The 24,449-nt window shown below is 40.9% G+C and overlaps 1 protein-coding gene across 6 annotated transcripts in view; it reads left to right on the top strand.

Annotated features, from left to right (window-relative positions):
* Positions 1–24,449, top strand: part of col16a1 (collagen, type XVI, alpha 1) — a 111,083-nt gene that overhangs the window by 28,846 nt on the left and 57,788 nt on the right. For 5 of the 6 annotated variants that reach the window (XM_063010279.1, XM_063010305.1, XM_063010286.1 and 2 more), the window contains exons 6-10: positions 1,462–1,743; positions 6,237–6,317; positions 9,652–9,726; positions 18,427–18,459; positions 22,057–22,092. In XM_063010279.1, the coding sequence (XP_062866349.1) occupies positions 1,462–1,743; positions 6,237–6,317; positions 9,652–9,726; positions 18,427–18,459; positions 22,057–22,092 (507 nt within the window). The remainder of the gene's footprint in view (positions 1–1,461; positions 1,744–6,236; positions 6,318–9,651; positions 9,727–18,426; positions 18,460–22,056; positions 22,093–24,449) is intronic. The other variant, XM_063010294.1, reaches the window with a different exon arrangement.

Genomic DNA, 24,449 nt, shown 5'->3' with positions numbered 1-24,449 from the left:
TTCAATAAACTGTAATGTACTTGCATGGACGTAAGAGCTGCTTTTACAGCATTGCGGATCTTGGTAGGTAAATTATTGGACTCATGAGCAATGGATCCAATTTTGCTTAAGTACCGATATAGGAGGCACAATAAAGATTTTAATGGACTCTATGGCCAGAGGTCCATCGTACAACAGGCATCAGTGCCGAGGCCTCCTGCACTGCCAGTAATTACACCAGTTCTGTTATTTAAGATACTTTAATTACATTGCGGGAAATAGTGACCCAAATCTGACCTTTTTTATCCTATATAAAGGACTTGGGATTAAATGACTTTGGGAAACCTGACCTTTAATTTTAATTTGTGCCACTAGTTGTTTATATTTATATAAATATATATTTTTTATTTATATTTATTATGTAGCTGTTTTAAGCTGGTTTAAGATCTATAAGTATTGGATTATATACACCAATCAGCCATAACATTAAAACCACCTCCTTGTTTCTACACTGTCCATTTTATCAGCTCTATTTACCATATAGAAGCACTTTGTAGTTCTACAATTACTGACTGTAGTCCATCTTTTTCTCTACATACTTTGTTAGCCCCCTTTCATGCTGTTCTTCAATGGTCAGGACTACCACAGGACCACCATAGAGCAGGTATTATTTAGGTGGTGGATCATTCTCAACATTGCAGTGACACTGACATGGTGGTGGTGTGTTAGTGTGTGTTGTGCTGGTATGAGTGGATCAGACACAGCAGCGCTGATGGAGTTTTTAAACACCTCACTGTCACTGCTGGACTGAGAATAGTCCACCAACCAAAAATATCCAGCAACAGCACCCCGTAGGCATTGTTCTGTGACCACTGATGAAGCTCTAGAAGATGAGCAACTCAAACAGCAGCAGTAGATGAGCGATCGTCTCTGACTTTACATCTACAAGGTGGACCAACTAGGTAGGAGTGTCTAATAGAGTGGACAGTGAGTGGACACGATATTTAAAAACTCCAGCAGCGCTGCTGTGTCTGATACACTAATACCAGCACAACACACACTAACACACCACCACCATGTCAGTGTCACTGCAGTGCTGAGATCATCCACCACTCAAATAATACCTGCTCTGTGGTGGCCCTGTGGGGGTCCTGACCATTGAAAAACAGGGTGAAAGCAGGCAAAATGGGGAGAACATTTAAACTTTACACAGAAAGGACCTGGACCGCTCCATCTGGGAATCAAACCCAGGATCTCGTTGTTGTGAGGCCCGGATTAAAACAGTAGATGAGTCTAGAAGTTTTTTGATCCTCTCTTTAAAACTTGACATTCACTGGTGGAATTGGACCTGAGATGTCCAGCTGTACATTTGAAGCTAATGAACTAGGACTAATACTTAGCTGCAAATCACTGAGTGCCAATTTAAATGAACATAAGAAACTAAATGAAATCTCTGTCTGTATTTCTGTTTCCTGACCTCAGTTCTCACTGGACCTGAACGGACCCGAGGGTACGCTGGCACTGCGGGTGGCGGCTGCAGATCCCGGTGCTTCGTCGGCGGTGTACATATTTAACGGCGAGGGTGTGGAGTCTCTGCTGGACATGCGCTGGCACAAAGTAGCTCTGAGTGTACAGAAGTCTGCAGCCTCACTCCACGTGGACTGCAGCTCCATCGAGAGCAAGCCGCTCGAGTCCCGGGGACACGTCCCGGTGTCTGGACACACGCTGCTGTTCATGAGGGCCACTGACGCCGCCCCCGTGGAGGTGAGAAACACTGTCAGAGAGGATTGTAGCTTATATAGTGCCTAGTTTGTAGCAACGGATGATCAGTGATCCCATCCCATCTCCTAATTTTATAGGAGTTTAAATCCTGTAAGCCATTCTTGCACTATGTGATTGAAAGTATGTGGACACCTCTGCCTTAGAACCTTGCAGCAATAGTTTGGGGAAGGCTTTTGCACAAAGCCAGGTTCTTTCTTTCTTTCTTTCTTTCTTTCTTTCTTTCTTTCTTTCTTTCTTTCTTTCTTTCTTTCTTTCTTTCTTTCTTTCATATCTTTTTTTCTTTTGTTCTTTTTGTCTTTCTTACATTCTTTGTTTCTTTTGTTCTTTCTTTCTTTCATTTTTCTTTTGTTTGTTCCTTCTTACTTTCTTTCTTTCTTTCTTTCTTTCTTTCTTTCTTTCTTTCTTTCTTTCTTTCTTTCTTTCTTTCTTTCTTTCTTTCTTTCTTTTGTTCTTTCTTTCTTTCTTTCTTTCTTTCTTTCTTTCTTTCTTTCTTTCTTTCTTTCTTTCTTTCTTTCTTTTGTTCTTTCTTTCTTTCTTTTGTTTGTTCTTTCTTTCTTTCTTTCTTTCTTTCTTTCTTTCTTTCTTTCTTTCTTTCTTTCTTTCTTTCTTTTTTTCTTTCTTTCTTTCTTTCTTTCTTTCTTTCTTTCTTTCTTTCTTTCTTTCTTTTGTTCTTTCTTTCTTTCTTTTGTTTGTTCTTTCTTTCTTTCTTTCTTTCTTTCTTTCTTTTTTTCTTTCTTTCTTTCTTTCTTTCTTTCTTTCTTTCTTTCTTTCTTTCTTTCTTTCATATCTTTTTTTCTTTTGTTCTTTTTGTCTTTCTTACATTCTTTGTTTCTTTTGTTCTTTCTTTCTTTCATTTTTCTTTTGTTTGTTCCTTCTTACTTTCTTTTCTTTCTTACCTTTCTTTCATATCTTCTTTTTTTTCTTTTGTTCTTTCTTTCTTTCTTTAGTTTTTTCGTTTGTTCCTTCTTTCTTTCTTTTGTTTGTTCTTTCTTTCTTTCTTTCTTTCTTTCTTTCTTTCTTTCTTTTTTTCTTTCTTTCTTTCTTTCTTTCTTTCTTTCTTTCTTTCTTTCTTTCTTTCTTTCTTTCTTTCTTTCTTTCTTTCTTTCTTTTGTTCTTTCTTTCTTTCTTTAGTTTTTTCGTTTGTTCCTTCTTTCTTTCTTTTGTTTGTTCTTTCTTTCTTTCTTTCTTTCTTTCTTTCTTTCTTTCTTTTTTTCTTTCTTTCTTTCTTTCTTTCTTTCTTTCTTTCTTTCTTTCTTTCTTTCTTTCTTTCTTTCTTTTGTTCCTTCTTTCTTTCTTTTGTTTGTTCTTTCTTTCTTTCTTTCTTTCTTTCTTTCTTTCTTTCTTTCTTTCTTTCTTTCTTTCTTTCTTTCTTTCTTTCTTTTTTTCTTTCTTTTTTTCTTTCTTTTTTTCTTTCTTTCTTTCTTTCTTTCTTTCTTTCTTTCTTTCTTTCTTTCTTTCTTTCTTTCTTTCTTACCTTGTTTCTTTCTTTCATATCTTCTTTTTTTTCTTTTGTTCTTTTTGTCTTTCTTACCTTCTTTTTTCTTTTGTTCTTTCTTATCTTCTTTCTTTGGTTCTTTCTTTCATATCTTTTTTCTTTAGTTTTTTCTTTCTTACTTACTTTCTTTTTTACTTACTTACTTACTTTCTTTTTCTGTCTTTCTTGTGGCAATAGTTTGGGGAAGGCTCTTGCACAAAACCCGGTCCATGATGCCTTTTTTACAGAGTTTGGTCTGGAGGAACTCCGGTGGTCTGCTCAGAGCTCTGACCTCAACCTCACTGAATGCCTTTGGAATTAAGTGGACCATTAATCTCAATCTGGATCATTTATCAACCTCCAGTGCTTGACCTCACAAATACCTTGAGCTGCAAATTCACCATTTATTTGGAATTGGAAGTCCAACAAGTTCATGGGCAGGTGTTTACGTGCTTTTGGACGTATAGGTAAAAGACCATACGTGTACATTTAAAGTGGATATACATACTGGAGGTATATTAAATAAAACATTTAATGATGTTTAATAATGTTTTACCTTACAGCTAACACCACTGGGAAACCTTTTATACCTGAATCAGACTGTTATTAAAATTAATGATACCTACCAATCAATCTAAATGCTCACTTACCAGTGCTGGGTTTACAAACTGGTTTTTAAAGATGAATGGTTTTTATACCTTGTAGAGCCTGACATACACTTTTTTATGTAAATATATTGTAGTGGTCTTCTATTTATAGTAAAATGTAACAAAAATAGTGTTCAGATGTATATATTCACCCAAATAGAGCATTAGAATTAATATAAAGAGGAATTGTGCTGCAGAAAAAGCAGCAGTCGACTTCTTTCCCCCTTGCCAACGGTGTCGAACATCATTAATGCTGTAATCAGAAATGTTGCTTCCTGTGCACAGGATACCTGCCTGCAGGCTCAGCCCTGGGCTTTTAGTCTGCAGATGTGTGAGCACAGTGTGTGTGTGTGCACGTGTTTGTGCTGGAGGTTAACCACAAGCTGGTGTTGCTTATGACTTTATAAGTGTGATGAAATCAGATCCCAGGACGCTGCTTTAACAAGTTCGGTCATCATTTATTAATCATTGCCGCTTCCTAATCCAATCAGTTCAGCTCAACCCGTGCATTTAACTTAAACCAGCAGTGTGAATGGGCAGCATCTCATCTATTCATTAAGACTTGATATGAACATCTGCCTGAGGTGATCCCATCACAGGTAGTCAGTAAAAACAAATAACCATTTACACGATGTCTCAAACATGTTTGATTTTACAACTTTTAGGGATGTCAAATCTGTACAATAATGAAGTGGTGTCACTTTAACATCAGCCTGAAGCAGCTTGCTGGATGAGATTTGATCACTAATAAGAACATGTCTGGAAAACGTCTGGGAAGTTGGTTTGTCAGATGGCTGAAACGGAGCATGCATACACCCACTGGCCTTCAAATACCCAATATGGCTCAGACGTTCTTACTTCCCAACTCTTCTGTGGGGTTGTGGGGGGCAGTGGTTGCCTAGTGAGTAGAGCTTTGGGCTATCAGTCATAAGATTGTCGGTTCAAATCCAGGCTCTGCTATGCAGCCATTGTTGGGCCCTTAAGCATGGTCTTTAATCCTGATTGCTCCAGGGGCTGACCCTGCGCTCTGTCCCCAGCTTCCAAACAAGTTGGGATATGCAGAAAAAACAAGACCTTTCTGATGTTGTTCTTGGGAGCATTTGTTTAAAATGCACTTGCAGTGGGATATTCTGCTAGCACACCAGCACAGAGTTTCTGAACTCCCCGGTTCGAAACTCGGTGTTGCCACCGGTCGACTCGGCGCCATCTAGCGGGCATAATTGGCAGTGCCTGCAGCAGATACTAATTGGCCACCATTGACTATGTGTGGGTGGGTGGGTCTTCATACGCTGTGTAAGGACCCTGATTGGCGGAAGAGGCGTGTACAGCGACGTGCTTTCCTCGGATGCAATCTGGTATCTCTCACTGGCAGAAGACAAGAATTGAGTGTGCTAAATCGGGAGAAAAATGGGGAGAAAATGCATTAAGAAAAATGCATTTACAGTGATCACATAGTTGGATTTTGTGACGTCCAGTGTTGCCAAATCCACACATAAACACCCCAATGACACTTCACAGCCGTGAGCGTTCAGGAGTCTGGGAACAGTCTTTGCAAAGGTTGGTTCTGAGTACTGAAAAACGAGACTAGACATCTAACCCCCCTATTGAGTTAACAGAGGGTTTTTAATAGATTTTAGAAGTAGGCTTACCATTTGAATTAGATCTGGCTTTTTTCCAAGCCATTAATAGTTTTAACCATCAATCCTCATAGGTTCACAGTGTAACACTTGTTTCCAGTATAAATCCTTATGTTCACATTTTTATGACAGTAGTGCACTAATTAGACAAACTACTGACCATTGCTAAATGTAGTTTGGAACACTGCTTGTTTCAATCACTGTATTTTTTGAGTCACACCTATATACGGCAAACATTGTCTTGGTGGTACCAACTGCACCACCGTGATGCCCAGGCTGAAGTTCTACATTTAATTAAGAGCTAAGTTTAGCAACAGGAGGTGAAATGACTTGTTGCAGCTCACAAACCCAAAAGTATTAGTGAACCAGAGGTCGTTGTCCTTGAGGAACAGGCTGAGATCATTCAGCCAGGAACGCTGGTGTCTGGCTATGTATCACGTTTACAGCTGGTCATAACAGCAAAAGTGTCTCTACTTAGTACTAAAGAAGCTTGTCATGAAGATGTTAATAATTCAGAGACTGCAGTAGCCGTTTAAAGTGGCATTTTGTGTTGAATTTGGAGAAACCACGTGTTATATTAGTCATGTAGAACTATTTAATTGTTCTTGTTTGATTGGATTAGCTAAAAGTTTGTAAGTTTTGCTAATAAATCTGTTCATTAATCAGCAGTTCTGCAGAAAGTAAACAATGAACGTTGTGTTTGTGTGTGTCTGTTAGATGGACATCCAGCAGGTGATGGTGTACTGCGACCCAACTCTGGCCATTCAGGAAGCCTGCTGTGAGATCCCAGGAGCCCGGGTAAGAACTCGCAAATATAACACGCCTTTCTTTTGTTTGTTCTTTTTTCTTTCTTTCGTTTGTTCTTTTTCCTCTTTCTTTCTTTCTTTCTTTCTTTCTTTCTTTCTTTCTTTCTTTCTTTCTTTCTTTCTTTCTTTCTTTCTTTCTTTCTTTCGTTTTCTTGTACGTTCTTTCTTTTTTTTTTTTTTTTTTTTTTGTTTGTTGGTTAGTTTGTTCTTTCTTTCTTTAATTCTTTCTTTTTTCTTTTTTCATTTATTTTGTTTATTCTTCTTTAATTCTTTCTTTTGTTTGTTGGTTTGTTCATTCTTACTTTCTTTCTTACTTTCTTTCTTTCTTTCCCTTCTTTTCTTTTCCTTTTATATAATTTATAACTAAATAAATTTGATTATATTTTTTTATTTTCTAATTTTAGAAATAAGGAGAGGTGTTGAGATTACTCTCAGACATTTGGATGCTAATGCTATTTTTAATAAACGATGAATGCTTGTAAACATTAGTTGGATAAATGATGAAGCCATTAGTGATCCTGTGGTTTTGCAATCAGATTTCCGTTATATTTTAATCATCATCTCAGTCGTGTACTCGTTTAATTATTATGTAGTATAATGTTTTTTATTTGAAAATAACAACATAACCCGCTGACAGATAAAGATGATAATTACCTTGTTGTTAATGAAATTGGAGTTCATTGTATTTGCTTGGGAAGGGGGGGGGGGGGGTAGGTGGGGGTGACGGAGCTTGGATGGTATTAGTCTGATGGATTGTTGGTCCACTGTGGAAACAACAAACAGTCCTTACAGTAAAGCTGAAGTCAGAGATGTAGTTTTCTTTCTCTAGCGTGTGCATTGTCCTTCATTAAGCTTAAAAATGTTTGATGAATGGATAAAAACGCGACTAATGCATCATTTAGACTTCATTTCAGAAGCTAAGCGCGACAGTCCGACCAAATTACCCCAATATATCCACAGTTCCGCTCGGGCACACAGCGGGAAAAGTTTTGGTTTAAGAGTGGCGGAGAAATTGCGGCCGTCGTGGGGAGAGAAATGAGTCTCATTAGGAGCTGGACATGCACGATATTTCTGTTGAATTATGCAGCAAGATGAGAATTGTAGTTTTGCTACATGTAGGAAGGTTCATAGTTTGACGTGTTGTAATCCTGAGGACTTTCAGGGGTTTTTGTTTTGTCTTTCTTCTGGCTTTGCTAGCTGGTAAAGCTGGTGTTTATCACAGCAGCACGTCTCGAACATGGAGGCATACCTGGTGTTTAGTACCAAAAAATCCCCAGAAAACACGTCAGAAACGTCGAAGCGTCGGTTTCATGGTTTCAGATGAAGACTGAGGTGGTTGCATCATGACTGCAGCTCTTGTAAGAAATCCCTGGGTGCTGTTACTGAACTTGAGTCATCCATCAATTTTTTTTCCAGCATTGCAATTTGCTGTGTCTATTTTTTTCCTCAGAAATTGATCAGAACGCTGGCGATATTTGGCTTGCCGAATTGCTCGGTCTCAGAAACATTCTGCTCCCACCGAGCTCTAGGAAACACTGAAGGTATCCAGCTTCTAACAACGTTAGAAACAGCAGAAATAAAGAGCTGTAGGTGAGGAATAAAGGATAGAAGAAAGAACGAACAGTCTGTTCTTATCTGCAGGCTTATCGTACAATGGGAGAAAGATACACCGACTGGGCATAACATTATGACCACCTTCTTAATATTGTGTTGGTCCCCCTTTTGCTGCCAAAACAGCCCTGCAACTGTGATGCAGTGTGTATTGACATCTTTCTATCAGAACCAGCATTAACTTCTTCAGCAATTTGAGTTACAGTAGCTCGTCTGCTGGATCGGACCACACAGGCCAGCCTTCGCTCCCCACATGCATCAATGAGTCTTGGCCGCCCATGACTCTGTCGCTGGTTTACCACAGTTCCCTCCTTGGATCACTTTTGATAAATACTGACCACTGCAGACAGGGAACACCCACAAGAGTTTTGGAGATGCTCTGACCCAGTCGTCTAGTCATCACAATTTGGCCCTTGTTAAACTCGCTCAAATCCGCTTCTAACATCAACTTTGAGGATAAAATGTTCACTCGCAAGTGCACTAGCTCATATATCAGGATGCCAAGTTGGTGTTTAGAGTGTTTAATATCAGAATATTTTATAAATGCATCATCCAGGCGGAGAAGTTTAGCGTTGTTGCTAAACTTCTCTCAGTCAAAGATTTTAATGAGACATTTTAATGAGGAGGAAGCTGGCAGATCTTGGGTGCGTTGTGATGTGCTGGGGCAACTGCTCGGAGCTTCCTTTCAGCGCGGTTTAAAATGGAAACAAGGGCAGCAGATGCCCCCTAAACAAACTCACTGCAGAAAACAAAATCTGTGCAAGATTTTGGAAGCATGGAGGTTTTTTTCCTTTATATTGTAGAGATTCCTGCATACATTTAAAACAGCATGTGTAATCAGGACCCTCATCAGAACCAACTGAAGTGCTTTTACCAACAGCTAAGGATTTACTTTTTTCCCATTTTTTAAATCTAGTTGTTTCTAGTCCCTTAATTTAATTTGCCTGCCCCTTGTACCACTCCTGCTGTAGCTAAGGAAGGCTGAGACTTTCACATGCCTTGTGTGACATGTGCAGTCACTGGGCACATCTTTTCACCAGTTAGTCTCACAGAGAGTCGCACTACGCATGGAGAGAAATGCTATGACGGGGGTATAATTCTGAATTCCCAACCCCTGGTGCAAGCATTCTACAGCAGAGGCGCTCAGGTGGCACAGCGGTAAAAAAGCACACCAGAGCTGGCATTCGAACTCGTCGGTTGAAACTCAGCTCTGCCATTTGGCAGGTTGGACGCCTACATGAACAACGATTGGCTGTTGTTTAAGGGGGGTGCTGGACAGGACCTCATAACTGTTGGCTGATTGATGGCACCTGCACAGAGACGGGTGTGGCCTTCCATACACAAAGCTGATCCAAATATGAACTCGCCTAATGCAGGTAAAAAGATGCAGTCGGCTACTGCACACGTGTCGAAGGGGATGTGTGTCCGTCTCGGCTCTCCTCAACCAGGGTGGAGGTCAGCATCAGTAGAGAGGAGGCATAATGTAATTGAATACGACCAATTACCATGTGACCATCTCTTCCCCAAGTACAGCCAATTGCGCCAGTTTGGATACCCATCCAGATCAACAACACCCCCTATTATCAAGATCTCAGCACTGTAAAACTCAAGCTTCCACTATTCACACTTCTTACAGGCTGTAACACTTCAGATTTAAAGAAGTTTATAAATATTAAGAGTCTGGTGTATGATCCTTTATATCTGTTTCTCCTCAGTGCCCTCCAGACGCCCCCAAAAGTCGTCGAGCAGCAGAGAACCTGGTGGAGATCCTTCCCAACCCCTTCAGCATGGTATGTTTAACTTTATATTGTTTTGTTATTTCACCATGAGCTTATAAACCAGTCCACATAATAACCAGTCCAAGCTTGTGGACTACAGTGAGCATGTTGTTGTAGTAAGCAGGAGGTGTGATGTAATTATCTCCCCAATGCAAATTATTCTCCAGTAACAGCACAAGCTGGATTGCTTTTCGTCTGCTCATGTGATAGCAACGTGCAAAAAAAAATCTCATTTTTATAATTAAAGGTCATCGTTCTCACAGTTAATAGTTAAATTTAATAATGCAGAACATGTGAAGTGTACAAAAGTTCAGAAAGTTCATGTATAAATACATGAAGCAACATGATGTACTGCATATATGAATGAAGAGGGGTGCATGTGCAGTATATAATGATATACACCGATCAGCCATAACATTAAAACCACCTCCTTGTTTCTACACTCACTGTCTATTTTATCGGCTCTATACTTACCACATAGAAGCACTTTGTAGTTCTACAATTACTGACTGTAGTCCATCTGTTTCTCGACATACCTTTTTACCCTGCTTTCACCCTGTTTTTCAATGGTCAGGACCCCTACAGGACCACCACAGAGCAGGTATTATTTAGGTGGTGGATGTTTCTCAGCACTGCAGTGACACTGACATGGTGGTGGTGTGTTAGTGTGTGTTGTTAAATACCGTGTCCACTCACTGTCCACTCTATTAGACACTCCTACCTAGTTGGTCCACTTTGTAGATGTAAAGTCAGAGACGATCGCTCATCTATTGCTGCTGTTTGAGTCGGTCATCTTCAAGACCTTCATCAGTGGTCACAGGACACTGCCCACGGGGCGCTGTTGGCTGGATATTTTAGGTTGGTGGACTATTCTCAGTCCAGCAGGGACAGTGAGGTGTTTAAAAACTCCAGCAGCGCTGCTGTGTCTGATCAACTCATACCAGCACAACACACACTAACACACCACCACCATGTCAGTGTCACTGCAGTGCTGAGAATGATCCACCACCCAAATAATACCTGCTCTGTAGTGGTCCTGTGGGGGTCCTGACCATTGAAGAATAGGGTGAAAGCAGGCTTAAAAATGTATGTAGAGAAACAGATGGACTACAGTCAGTAATTGTAGTACTACAAAGTGCTTCTATATGGTAAGTGGAGCTGATAAAATATACAGTGAGTGTAGAAACAAGGAGGTGGTTTTAATGTTAAGGCTGATCAGTGTAAATTGAAGTGACTATCGCACAATAAAGCAAGTAATAAATCACCAGATCATACTTTCTGTGCCCCTGTCACTTCCAGCTTCTTATTTTGTCCATTTCTTTTTTACTTTTCCCATTTCTCTATCTTTTTTATACTCTTGCTGATGAGCTGTTTTATTTCTTTAGTTTGCATTCAGATTGGATTGGAGATCATTCCTCCTCTCCACTCGTCTTTAATGACTTCAGCGAGCGTCCCGTTCCCAGAAGCAATCTGATTGTTGTCCGGTGGCTCGGCCCGCACCGCAAACAAACCTCTTCTAACTCGCGTGTCTTTTCTAAATCAGAGGTTCGGCGCAGCAGTCATTATTATAAATAAACCCCCTGACCCTGGTATGGTCTCATTCTTATTTTCCATCTTCCAAAGCCACAGTTACAGTATGCCAGATATTGTTGGGAGTGCGTGTTTCTACCCACCACATCTATCAGCCAGCAGATGTAGAAAATCAGGAGAGGAAAAATTACAGTGCTTTGTAGAGTCAGAAGTGCTGGTTTGCAGAAAGTGGCTGTGTGGAATAGTGGTGTGTGATGCAGATAGTCTCTGAGGAGGGGTATAATCTTACGACGGACGTGTTTGCTTTTATTTGTGTGCCGGTGCCGTGGGGTTTTGATTGAGATTGAGAGAGGGGTGATGGATTCAGAGCTCAGTGGTTTCAAGCAAAAATAGCAGCAGTAAACACAGGATCACAAGTGAAGGCTGTTATTGTAGAAAAATGCATAAGTAAATCAGAAAGAGGAAAACGATTTGTTTCCTTTCATGGTCACAACTGACCACTTACTCTGAAGGGCCAAAACATTAGGACCCCTTCTCTGGGTCTGTCTGTAAACCTAGTGAGCTCTCTACATAGAAGCATGTCTAAATTCTTAGATACCTTAAATGCTGCCTACTGAGGCACCTTAATTCGAACCCATAATCTGACTGAATAATGAGGGAGCATCCGATGCTTCCTTAGCAGTGAAGGCAATCCCAGCATTCAGTGCGGCACAACTTTTCTCACAAAAAATACAAACATGGTGGACGAATGCGGAGCAACCAACGGAGTTCTTTTCAAATGTAAATAAATTCTCATAGATTTTTAATTTGTATAAAGGTGTACAAGTGTCACCCTTTTGGGAGATGTTAGCTGGCATGCTAGCGGGTTGTGCTGCCTCAGCCCATTGGTTTGAGTGGCCCGAGGCTAACTGTGTTAGCTTAGTAATCGAAAACTGCAGTGACGTAATCGACGTAATCGCTGTCTAAGTAGTGCATCTAAATAATCTGCCTTATGAGTTCGATGTCTTATTAGAATCCTCTCTACTTGGGAAGCTGCCCACGTAGGCAGCAAGGCAGCAAGATCCTGCTAACAGCAGAAGTTCAGGAGTGCAGATCCAAAGCTTTTACTTATTTGGGCGTGGATATATTGGAACTGCTCTTTTAATCTCGGATGCTTATTTTATTGTTTGCATTGTTGCAGTTTAGATATACTTAATTTCCTTTGTTCCCATGTGCATGACCCCTTTCTAGCTGGGAAGGGCTGCAGGCTAACACATGTATATCCAGCATGTATGAAGACGCCCACTCTTCTTCACACCTTCTATTCATCCCAGCATCTTTGACCAGAGAGTACAAATCGGCCTAGACTCGGACTCAAGACTTTAGGCTGGGGTCTCTGCACAAGCACCTAGAATCTCTGATGTTTGTCGGTTAGGGGTGAAAAACTCATAAGCACAGGTTTGAATAATCCGAAATTATAGCACCTCTCAGATCAAATGTGAAAAGTCGACTGGTGCAAGTCGGGCACTTCTGAATTTCTGTCTGAAGATGATGTTGGTCCTCTGTGATTTTTCAGCTAATAGATAAAATGTCATGCACACGATTGAACTTTTATCCTCATTTAGAACACGGTTCGAGTTAATTCTGGGGTAAATAGGGTGAAACAGATTTAGTCTTTGAACTTTAAATGTCATTAAATAAAATCCCATTGGACACGGCAAACTGTTATCAAATACTTCATTAATTACAAGTTGCTGAAACTTAAGTGCAAGAATGATGCTGCACAGACTTTTAGTGGCTCTGCATTTGTAGCAGATATCGGCCGGTTGGGCGTCTGCATGATAAAATCATGATTTCCCTGTGATAAAATCATAGCAGTAACGCACGGTCTCGAGTGGCTTATTGCTTATAAAACGGCGGTCAACATAAAATATAATAAAATACAACAATGTTCAATTTATAAATGTTTTTATTTACAAAAACACTTACAAAAAGCATTCTTCCGCGACCCCAGGTAGTTTGTTAACAGTGTTGCTAGGCAACATGAGGGCGAACATAACATTAACTTTTTCTATTCAGTGGCGTATTAATATTGAATGATGTGAGGTGGTCATAGGTGTGCGTTTATCAGGGATTTTACAACGGCTTCGAACGCGGCTCAGCCAATCAGATTTTAGGACCGGAACTATCCGTTTTATAATGCTGTATATACCTGTTGTGCCAAGTCATCAGAGTAAAACTGATTATATGAGATAGTATGTTGTTAATGCTAGGTTGCATTTGAAGCAGCATTGAGGATCTCCGCCGACCACCCTCCCTCAGGCACAGCCAGTTGTGTCTGTTAGACGTAGGGCCGCGCTGCTAAAGCTAAACTGTTGCTGCAAATTTGGAAGCATATAATTTTCTTCATAAGAGGGTTCTTCAAACAGTTTCCGCACTTTTATTAACTCTATTTATTCACATTTCTACATAGTCTTTTTCCGATGCATTTTTCCAGAATCGTACTAACTTTCACTTCATCACATGAAAATCTTTGTCCCCTTAAAGCTTCTTTGAGCGTCCAAAAAGGTGGAAATCAGATGGCGCTAAATCCAGACTATAAGCGTCTCTCAGACATGACCAGTTACTCCTCCTCCCTCCCTCACCGCTTCCAACCAAAATATAAAAGTGCGGAAACTTTTTGAAGATTCCTCGTATAATTGAGACATTACATCAGTTTGCAATTGTTGTGGCTGAAACTTAAAATGAAAATTAGAAGGGGTGTCCCAATACTTTTGTTATATAGTGTATTGTTTTTAAATCCAGAATTATGCAGGATTCTATGTGCTACAGATGGCATGAATAAATTTTTGTAATTCCTAGTGCACTACTTAGACATACTACTTATCCAGTAGAGTGTGATTTGGGACACAGCCCACTTCAACTGCTCTCATTTCTTTAAGTGCCTTTAGGGGGCTTATAAAGTTCTGAATGATTTTGTTCCTGCCCTATTAAAACTTTGTTCTCACTCACTCACTTTCTTAACCGCTTATCTAATCAGGTTTGCAGGGGGTGCTGGAGCCTATCCCAGCTTTTCAATAGGCGCAAGGCACACAGTAACACCCTGGACGGGGCGCCAGTCCATCGCAGGGCAGACACACATACACATACACATTCACCTATAGGGCAATTCAGTGTCTCCAATGAACCTGACTGCATGTTTTTAGACTGTGGGAGGAAACCGGAGCTCCCGGAGGAAACCCACGCAGACACGGGGAGAACATGCAAACTCCACTCAGAAAGGACCTTGACCGCTCCACCTGGGGACCGAACCAAAGACCTTCTTGCTGTGAGGCGACAGTGCTACCCACCAAGCCACTGTGCCGCCCTTGAATAAATTAACTTTTTCTAATCCTAGTGCACTAATTAACATACTACTTATACAGTATGTAGTATGATTTGGGACACAGCTCATTTCAACTGCTCTCATTTTTTTTGTGCCTTTAGGGGACTTATACAATTCTGAATGATTTTGTTCCCATCCAACTTAAAACAGCATGTTTTTTTCCAAATGAATAATCTCATCAGAGAAAATATCTTAAGACCTGGACCCTGGGTGCTGTTATTTTTTTGTTTGGGCTTGTTATTGTTTTGAAATGAGCATAGAAGGAATTCCCATTGGTTTCGGAACTGGAAGCATTGTTAATTGACCAGTAGTCCATTTAAAAAACAAAGCCGTGGTACTTGAAAAAAAGGACACTTGTTCTTTATGCTTAATGGAGGTCTGTGTACATGTTTTATGCACTTTGGATCTTCCTTTTTAGTCGTCACCATTAGATACTAGCATTCATCTGCACAAAGAGAAAACACAGTTTCCAAATGTCTAAGCTTATCAGAGAAAAAGTCTCAGAACCTGGACCCTGGGTGCCATTGGTTTTTTTGTTTGGGCTTGTTATTGTTTTAAAATGAGCATAGAAAGAATTCCCATTGGATTCGGAAGTGGAAGCATTGTTACTTGACCAGTAGTTTATTAAAAAAGTTCCATTCTTTAACTAAAGCTCTGGTACCTGAGAAAAAAGACACTTGTTCTTTGTGCTTTATGAAGGTCTGTGTACATTTAATACACATTTGTGCTTGTTTTTTGACTTTTTGGCCTTTGCATCTTCCTTTTCAGTCGTCACCTGTACATACAAGCATTCATTTGCAGAAATAGTAAAAAAAAAGGTTATATTTTGGCAGTAACGCTCAGCGCGGGCAGCATGTACGCACATGCTCAGTATTAAATGTGACCCAGGCATTGCAAAGTGGAACAGCGTTCAGTGTTTTATAGCACGTGGTGCGTCTGTAGGTAATGAGTTGCAGGTTATGTTTTGGTGATGGATATATTCTCAGCGGCTTAGCATTAATCCTCTCATGAGCTGCCACGCTAGCATGGCTGCTTTTCCTTAACCCCCCCCTACACACACACACACACACACACTCCCTCCTTACCCCAGTAAGATCATCACGGTCAGTCTAAACAAAGCGGCATGCATTATTAATGTGTACATTCTGCAGCCGTGTGCTCGTAACACGTCATATTGTAGTAATGCTGTTCGGTCATGTGCACGCCCGGAGCCGTGTGGACAATTTGCTTTCTACATGGTCTGTTTTTACTGCAGACAGGAAGTGTGTGTGTGTGTGTGTGTTGCTTTCCTTGGCTTCTTAATATGTTGCTGGGTCCTGCAGGCAGAACTGGAGATCAGGTATTTCAGTACTGGGTATTTTATGCCCTTATAGCTCCTAGCCTCATAGTTCTCAAGCTTTTTGACCATGTAGTAAAGAGTATCGCCTGCTGTCTTGGCTTTCCCCAAATAAATCAAACAGTCATTTATTTCTTTTTAGTTTCATTCACAGATCAATAACATAGGTCCTGAATAAACCATTATTTACGCTCAGTGTAATAGTTACACCCAGCAGTGCAGTTTATTGATTTAGAAATATGATTACTATATATTCTTTTGCAGCTGCTTTCCTGTTTTGTTCCCAGCGTAGTCATTTCTAAATCCCTTTTTCATTTCCTCTGCCGCTCGCACCCGCCTCCTCCGACTCGTGTGAAGGAGTCTCACAGAGCCGAACGCCGTACAGTCATGTTACGCTCTACGTGTTTATCCGCTGAACGCGTCGACGCCTTAAACAGACATTCCCTCTTTTAGATACGACCAAATGTGTCTGTAAAGAGTTTATCATGCTGTATAAATCCAGTTATTATATAAAACATACCTGATTTTCTTCAAATCTACATTTACTGCATTTAGCAGAAGCTTTTATCCAAAGCGACTTACAATTGTGACTGTATACATTGCAAGCAGTTGAGGGTTAAGAGCCTTGCTTAAGGGCCCACAGTGGCAACCTTTTCGATATGGGGCTTGAGCCAGCAACCTTTCGATTACTGTCTCTGTACCTTAACCACTAAGCCTCTACTGCCTAGATTTAACTTGGTTGATTCCATCATATATCCATCGATATCTGCACAAAAAAATCATGACCTACTTCCTAATTAACAATACTATATATTAAAATTCATGGTGGCACAATGGGTGGTGCTGTTGCCTCACAGTGAGGAGGGCATGGGTTCAATTCCCAAGCCAGGCAGCCAGGGTCCTTTCTGTGTGGAGTTTGCATGTTCTCCCTGTGTCTCTGTGGGTTTCCTCCGGGTGCTTTAGTTTTCTCCCACAAGTCCAAAGACATGGAGTCAAGTGTTTGTGTGTGTGTGTGTGTGTGTGTGTGCGCGCCCTGTGATGAAGTGGTGACCTGTCTGGGTTGTTTCCTTGCATTTTGTCCAATGAATCAGATGCACTGCGACCCTGACCAGTATGAAGCGGTAGTAAAACAGACAATGAATGATTATATAAAACGTCACATATTGTATTAAAGGTACAATAAGCATGTATGTGGCATAATCTGACAGAAGAAAATTCCAAATCATGGCATCCGCTATGGCGTGTTTATGACATGGTCATGGTTACGTCCACTTTATTATACAGTTGGAGTATATGTCCACTCTTTTTCTCTAATGTTTTTACTTTACTGGATCTCCCCTGTATATCTTCATTTAATTTTTATACATATTTATTTCCTCTAAGCAAAGTGATGCAACATACTGTAACTGGATGTCCATGCAGTAAAAACGTATAGATCTTTATTTTGTCACAAGAACTTCGACCAACAAAACTGCATGGATTGATAAAAATATGAACAAAAGTTTAAAATGAGTGTTTATGAGGATTTCAAAGAGAAAAAATGAAAACAGATCATATTTTTGTGTCTGCAACATTTTTCCAATGTAGATATATATATATATATATATCTCCAAAACGGCAGCTCTTGTGGGGTGTTCCTGGTCTGCAGTGGTCAGTGTCTATCAAAAGTGGTCCAAGGAAGGAACAGTGGTAATTGTCGGCCAAGGCTCGTTGATGCACCTGGGGAGCAAAGGCTGGCCCGTGTGGTCCGATCCAACAGACGAGCTACTGTAGCTCAAATTGCTGAAGAAGTTAATGCTGGTTCTGACAGAAAGGTGTCAGAATACACAGTGCATCACAGGTTGTTGCGTATGGGGCAGCAAAATGGGGACCAACACAATATTAGAAAGGTGGTCATAATGTTATGCTGGGCATAGACACAGGGCTCTGTATGTGACGAGTGCAGAAAGGCGACAGGTTCGAGGGTTTGTTTGTTTCCATGGTCCAGTTGGGGGAAAAAATAGCTGTGAAGTTACAGAAGTCATATAATATCGGTTGCCAAATTCTCTCTCTTTTCTCAGAGCTCCCTCTTTTCTTTAAACTGAGCTTTTCTTCATGTCTTTATAGAGCTTGCTTTTATGCACTGGAACTAGAAATGACCTTCCCTAAACTGTTGCTGCAAAGTTGGAAGCATATCATGTCCTATATATTACTGATTTATTACAGCTGTTAGTGACTGAAACACATGGATTCAGTAATAAGAAGAAGTGTCCCAGTACTTTTGTCCATATAGTGTATGTCAGTGGGCTTAGTGGTTAAGATACTAAACTAATAATCAAAAGGTTGCTGGTTCAAGCCTTTTTGGCCCCTAAGCAAGGCCCCCAACCCTCCATGGCTTGATAGAAGCGCTGCTAAATGCTGTAAATGTAAATACATCACAAACTTGAGCTTCTGTTTCTTTCTCAGCAATCTGATTCTTTTTTCTTTTCTCTTTTTTTTGCAGCCCATCCACGGATCAAAGGACTTGGCGGAAAAAGTAAGTCTCAGCCTGGTGAACCCGGGCCAGCAGCAACATCATTTGATCCTATCTTCAGACTAAAGGAATCTGCCACATCTGCTAGATTAGCTCGATCAGAAAGCACTTCCTTCCACACCAGCACTATAATTCAGTTGAAATGCTAAGCAGATCACTGCACGTAGAGCCGCGTCGGAGAGAAAGACAATGCTAATGCCATCCAAGATTGAAAATTGAGATAATACACTGACAGCTGAGCGATTTGTAGGTTATTATGCGGCGCCGATCTTCGGGGGCTCGCTGTTTTCCTGCTAGTTTTGTCGCTGGTGTGCAATAACAGGATGGTGCTGGAAATTAGCATACAAACCATCTTTCATCAGTCTGTTCCATGATTCTTCTCTGTAGACTTTCAATTTCATATGGCTCACTGAAGGCAAGAGAAATTAATCAGCCTTTGGGAATGACAGTGGGTTCTAACTTCAGGAAACTTCAACTTTTGGGATGTTTGTGTGTGTGTGTGTGTGTGTGTGTCTGAAAGCTGTATTAGCTGTAGTATTAATGACACACATGTTCAGAAAAAACTGTGGTAACTAATCCTAATCCTGGGTAGCACTGTCGCCTCACAGCAAGAAGGTCCTGGGTTCGATCCCCAGGCGGGGCTGTCCGGGTCCTTTCTGTGCAGAATTTGCATGTTCTCCCCGTGTCTGTGTGGGTTTCCTCCCACAGTCCAAAAACATGCAGTCAGGTTAATTGGAGACACTGAATTGCCCTATAGGTGAATGGGTGTGTGTGTGTATGTGTCTGCCCTGCGATGGACTGGCGCCCCATCCAGGGTGTTACTGTGTGCCTTGCACACGTTGAAAATCTGGGATAGGCTCCAGTCCATCTCAGGCAGACACACTTACACACACACACACAAACACACACACCCATTCACCTATAGGGCAATTCAGTGTCTCCAATTAACCTGACTGAATGTTTTTGGACTGTGGGAGGAAACCGGAACATGCAAACTCCACACAGAAAGGACCCGGACCGCCCCGCCTGGGGATCGAACCCAGGACCTTCTTGCTGTGAGGCGACAGTGCTACCCTCCGAGCCACCGTGCCGTGTTTAAGAACAGTGAAGACCGATCCTATATGTACAATACTATAGCTCATATTTCATCCCCCATTCCACAGATGCATCATAGGAAAGGATGAGTAAGTGCCGTATTCATGCCAGAGCGAACAGGAAACCTTTTTTCCTCTTCCAGCCTCCTTTCCCTCAGCTCACCCCATCAGTACACATTTATTCCCAAAGCAGGATTTAGTGTCACCCCGGGAGGTAGATTTTGTTTTAATTACACCCCTCCACTGGCTATTTATGAGCTGCTTCAGCTCACACGTGCCCCCTCCTGCTCACACCTACCCGCTCCAGCTGGCACGTGCCAGGCCTGCCGTAGGGATCCTGCTGTTCTTACTGATCTTTATCTCCCTCCAGCCAAATGGGGCCTGCTAAAAAGACGTGTTAACGCAGCGCCCCCACTATATTTACCCCCCTGCTTATTTGCCAGGCGGGCCATCCTTCGCTCGTATGTTGTGTTTTAGTGCCACCCTCAGTCTAGTACAATCACACACACACACACACACAAACACACACACACACAATCAATGGCACCCCGGTAAAGATGAATAAAAAGGATGAATGTCACACTGAAAAGACGTCAGGAATCCAACCTTTAAATGAATTCAATTAATTCAGAGGAAAAAAAAATCCCTCATTAAGCAACAATTATTTTTAATAAAACCACATGAGCCCCAATTACTGTCACCCCTAGACATTCTTCAAAACTAAATGTAACTGAAGCATTTTTGTTCTATTTTATTTATGCATTTTTTCATTTTTCACATGATTTAGCGTTGTCAATTAGTCTGGGATCCCAGATCCCTGTTCGAGGAGGGTATATTTGCTCCTCACGACGTGTGCACGATCCTAGCGAGTGTTCTCCCCGTGTGCACGATCCTTCTTTTACGCCGGTGGATTCACACATGAGGCTTATTCACTTTCTGCACAGGCGCCTCGGTCTGCTAACCAGGGTCCTTGCACAGCGTTTGAAAACCCCACCACTTAGAACAGTTGTAGCCTAGTGGTTAAGATACTGGACTAGTAATCAAAAGGTTGCTGGTCCGAGCCCCACCACTGCCAGGTTGCCACTGTCTGGGCCCTTGAGCAAGGCCCTTAAGTCTCAATTGCTTAGACAAAATACTGTCACAGTACTGTAAGTCACTTTGGATAAAAGCAAATGCTGGAAATTAAAATGTACATTTCCCACCCAGCAGACACTGTGGCCAATTTGTGTCTTTCTGCAGGCATTGCCAGTTGTGCCCGCTAGATGGTGCCCAACCGACCGGTAGCAGAGTCGAGATTCAAACCGGGGTGGCCACCTGGTTGCCTAACTGAGGCATTTTTAAATTAATTAGAGTGTCTAGGAACTTTCAAGAAGTAAAAACCACGACTTCTCATTTCACTGGGGTGTATATATATATATATATATGAGGTGACACAGAGGTCACCTGGCAACAGATGAGTTACAGTCAGTAATTGTATACACAATAAGTTTATCTGTGTGCTAGATGTATCCTATAAAATAATCACTCACTCACTCAACCGCTTATCCATTTAGGGTCATGGGGGGGGGTTAGGGTTAGGGTTAGGGTTAACTGTCTCCAGTTAACCTGACTGCATGTTTTTGGACTGTGGGAGGAAACCAGAGCTCCCGGAGGAAGCCCACACAGACACGGGAAGAACATGCAAACTCCGCAGAGGAAGGACCCGGACCGCCCTGCCTGGGGATTGAACCCAGGACCTTCTTGCTGTGAGGCGACAGCGCTACCCACCAAGCCACTGTGCTGCCTGTAAAATAATCAATGCATTCACATACCAGATAGGTGTACCTAATTAAGTGCTTGGTGAGCATATGCCTAGCCAAGTTGCTAGAAACGTTATGCATCAACCTTTCCTGCTATGTAACCACTAACCTAAACACCTAGAGTTTGATAAACACTACTGGGACTTTGACTGGAACCATTTCCTGCGGTAAATTGAAATTAAATTGAGCTTTTTGATTTAAAAAAAAAAAAACACTCTCTAGGTGGGTTTGGCATATTTTTGTTTTCTTCTGAAGGCCCGGGGGAACCTCATTAGGGTGGATGGCATCGTACCAGGACATTTTAAAAGCAAATCTGTCCGCCTCTGCCAAGAAACTAAAAATGGGTTGTTGTTGGATCCTCCAGCTGGACAGTGAATCGAAACATATGCCCAGATCAGCTCAAACTGCTTTACTGAGCCTCTGCCATGTACATCTCAGCAGCCTGATCTAAACCTGGAGAGAGGAGAGAGCACAAGAGAGGACCAGGGACCCTGGTCTTAGATTCAGAGTATTAAACCCACATGTGGTTTTGTTATTAATCATTGAGGGACTTTTCTTTGTCAGTGAGAGAGCTTAATTCACCAAAATTCACACATTTCTTACAACCATTTTTGCTCATCTTGACCAAGGGTGCCAATGATTCTGCAGTGGACTGAATAATATCAGCGTAATCATTGAAGTGACTTGGTTTGTACGTTCTCTCCTAGTGTGCTGGCTGTGTGTTGATCGGTGGGGATCAGAATGTGGGTAAAACTCTTTCACCAGCCCTCGCATGTTCAGTATTTATGGCTGTGTAGGGACTGTTCACCATATGCATGAATATGCACGTTAGAGCGCTGCGTTTCAATCCTGCCTGTTGTGCTGGAGGGAACGAGTTTCACATAGCTTTTAGCTGAGCTTCACGAGAGCCATTATAAGAATGAGTAAAGAACAGATCTGCTCCTGGAACACTGGTGTTGTGAATGATGAAGGAAAGACCTCTGTGAAGTTGGCTGTTTATTTAGCCAAAATATGAATTAATAAAGTATGAATAAAGTATGTATAATTTCCAACTGTTGGCCTATAAAAATAACAATTCAGAATTGTCCAGTTACACAAAAATGGTGCATTTGGCAACCCTGGGTACGGCTGTGAAATCAGTTGAAGCAAAAACTGTATGTTAGATATACAGTCAAAATAAGTCTAGACAGTTTTGAGATATGTGTGTATAAAGTATGTAATATGCGTATGTGATGTGTGTAAAGTGTGTATAATGTGTCTAATGTTTGTGATGTGTAGACTGTGTGTGTAATGTGTGTGTGTTGATGTGTGTGTATAATGTATGTAATATGTACAGTATGTGTGATGTGTGTATAATGTATGCAATGTGTGTGATGTGTGTGGTGTGTGTACAATGTATGTACAATGGATGTAATGTGTTTGATGGTGTGTAGTTTATGTGTGTGTAGTGTGTGTATGTCATATGTTGGTATAATGTGTGATGTGTGTGTTGTGTGTGTAGTGTTTTTATGTGATGTGTTTGTATATAATGTGTGAGTGTGTAGTTTATGTGTGTGTAGTGTGTGTTTATGTGTGTGTATAGTGTATGTAATGTGTGTGTGATGTGTATAATGTATGTAATGTGTTTGATGGTGTGTAGTTTGTGTGTGTAGTGTGTGTATGTCATATGTTTGTATAATGTGTGATGTGTGTGTTGTGTGTGTAGTGTTTTTGTGTGTAGTGTTTTTATGTGATGTGTGAGTGTGTAGTTGATGTGTGTGTAGTGTGTGTGTTGATGTGTGTGTATAGTGTATGTAATGTGTGTGTGATGTGTATAATGTATGTAATGTGTTTGATGGTGTGTAGTTTATGTGTGTGTAGTGTGTGTGTTGATGTGTGTGTATAGTGTATGTAATGTGTGTGTGATGTGTATAATGTATGTAATGTGTTTGATGGTGTGTAGTTTATGTGTGTGTAGTGTGTGTATGTCATATGTTGGTATAATGTGTGATGTGTGTGTTGTGTGTGTAGTGTTTTTATGTGATGTGTTTGTATATAATGTGTGAGTGTGTAGTTTATGTGTGTGTAGTGTGTGTGTTGTGTGTGTATAATGTATGTAATGTGTGTATAATGTATGTAATGTGTGTGTGTGATGGTATGTTTGTGTAGCGTGTGTATATCATGTGTTTGTATAATCTGTGTACATGTAATGTGTTTATATATAATGTTTGATGTGTGTGTGTTGATGTGTGTGTATAATATTTGTGATATGTGTATAATGTATGTAATGTGTGTGTAATGGTGTGTAGTTTTTGTGTGTGTATGTGATGTGTTATATATTTAATGTGTGTGATGTGTGTGGTGTGTGTACAATGTGTATAATATGTATGTGTGATGTGTGTATAAAGTATGTAATGTGTGTGATGGGGTGTAGATTGTGTTTGTGTGTAGTACGTGTGAGATGTGTGTGTATAATGTGTATAATATGTACAGTGTATCACAAAAGTGAGTACACCCCTCACATTTCTGCAAATATTTTATTATATCTTTTCATGGGACAAGACTATAGAAATAAAACTTGTATATAACTTAGAGTAGTCAGTGTACAGCTTGTATAGCAGTGTATATTTACTGTCTTCTGAAAATAACTCAACACACAGCCATTAATGTTTAAATGGCTGGCAACATAAGTGAGTACACCCCACAGTGAACATGTCCAAATTGTGCCCAAAGTGTCAATATTTTGTGTGACCACCATTATTATCCAGCACTGCCTTAACCCTCCTGGGCATGGAATTCACCAGAGCTGCACAGGTTGCTACTGGAATCCTCTTCCACTCCTCCATGATGACATCACGGAGCTGGTGGATGTTAGACACCTTGAACTCCTCCACCTTCCACTCGAGGATGTGCCACAGGTGCTCAATTGGGTTTAGTCCATCACCTTTACCTTCAGCTTCCTCAGCAAGGCAGTTGTCATCTTGGAGGTTGTGTTTGGGGTCGTTATCCTGTTGGAAAACTGCCATGAGGCCCAGTTTTCGAAGGGAGGTGATCATGCTCTGTTTCAGAATGTCACAGTACATGTTGGAATTCATGTTTCCCTCAATGAACTGCAGCTCCC

Source organism: Trichomycterus rosablanca, chromosome 2 (genome assembly GCF_030014385.1).
Source record: "Trichomycterus rosablanca isolate fTriRos1 chromosome 2, fTriRos1.hap1, whole genome shotgun sequence".
Taxonomy (NCBI): Eukaryota; Metazoa; Chordata; class Actinopteri; order Siluriformes; family Trichomycteridae; genus Trichomycterus; species Trichomycterus rosablanca.
This window is presented reverse-complemented; position numbering and strand designations above follow the sequence as displayed.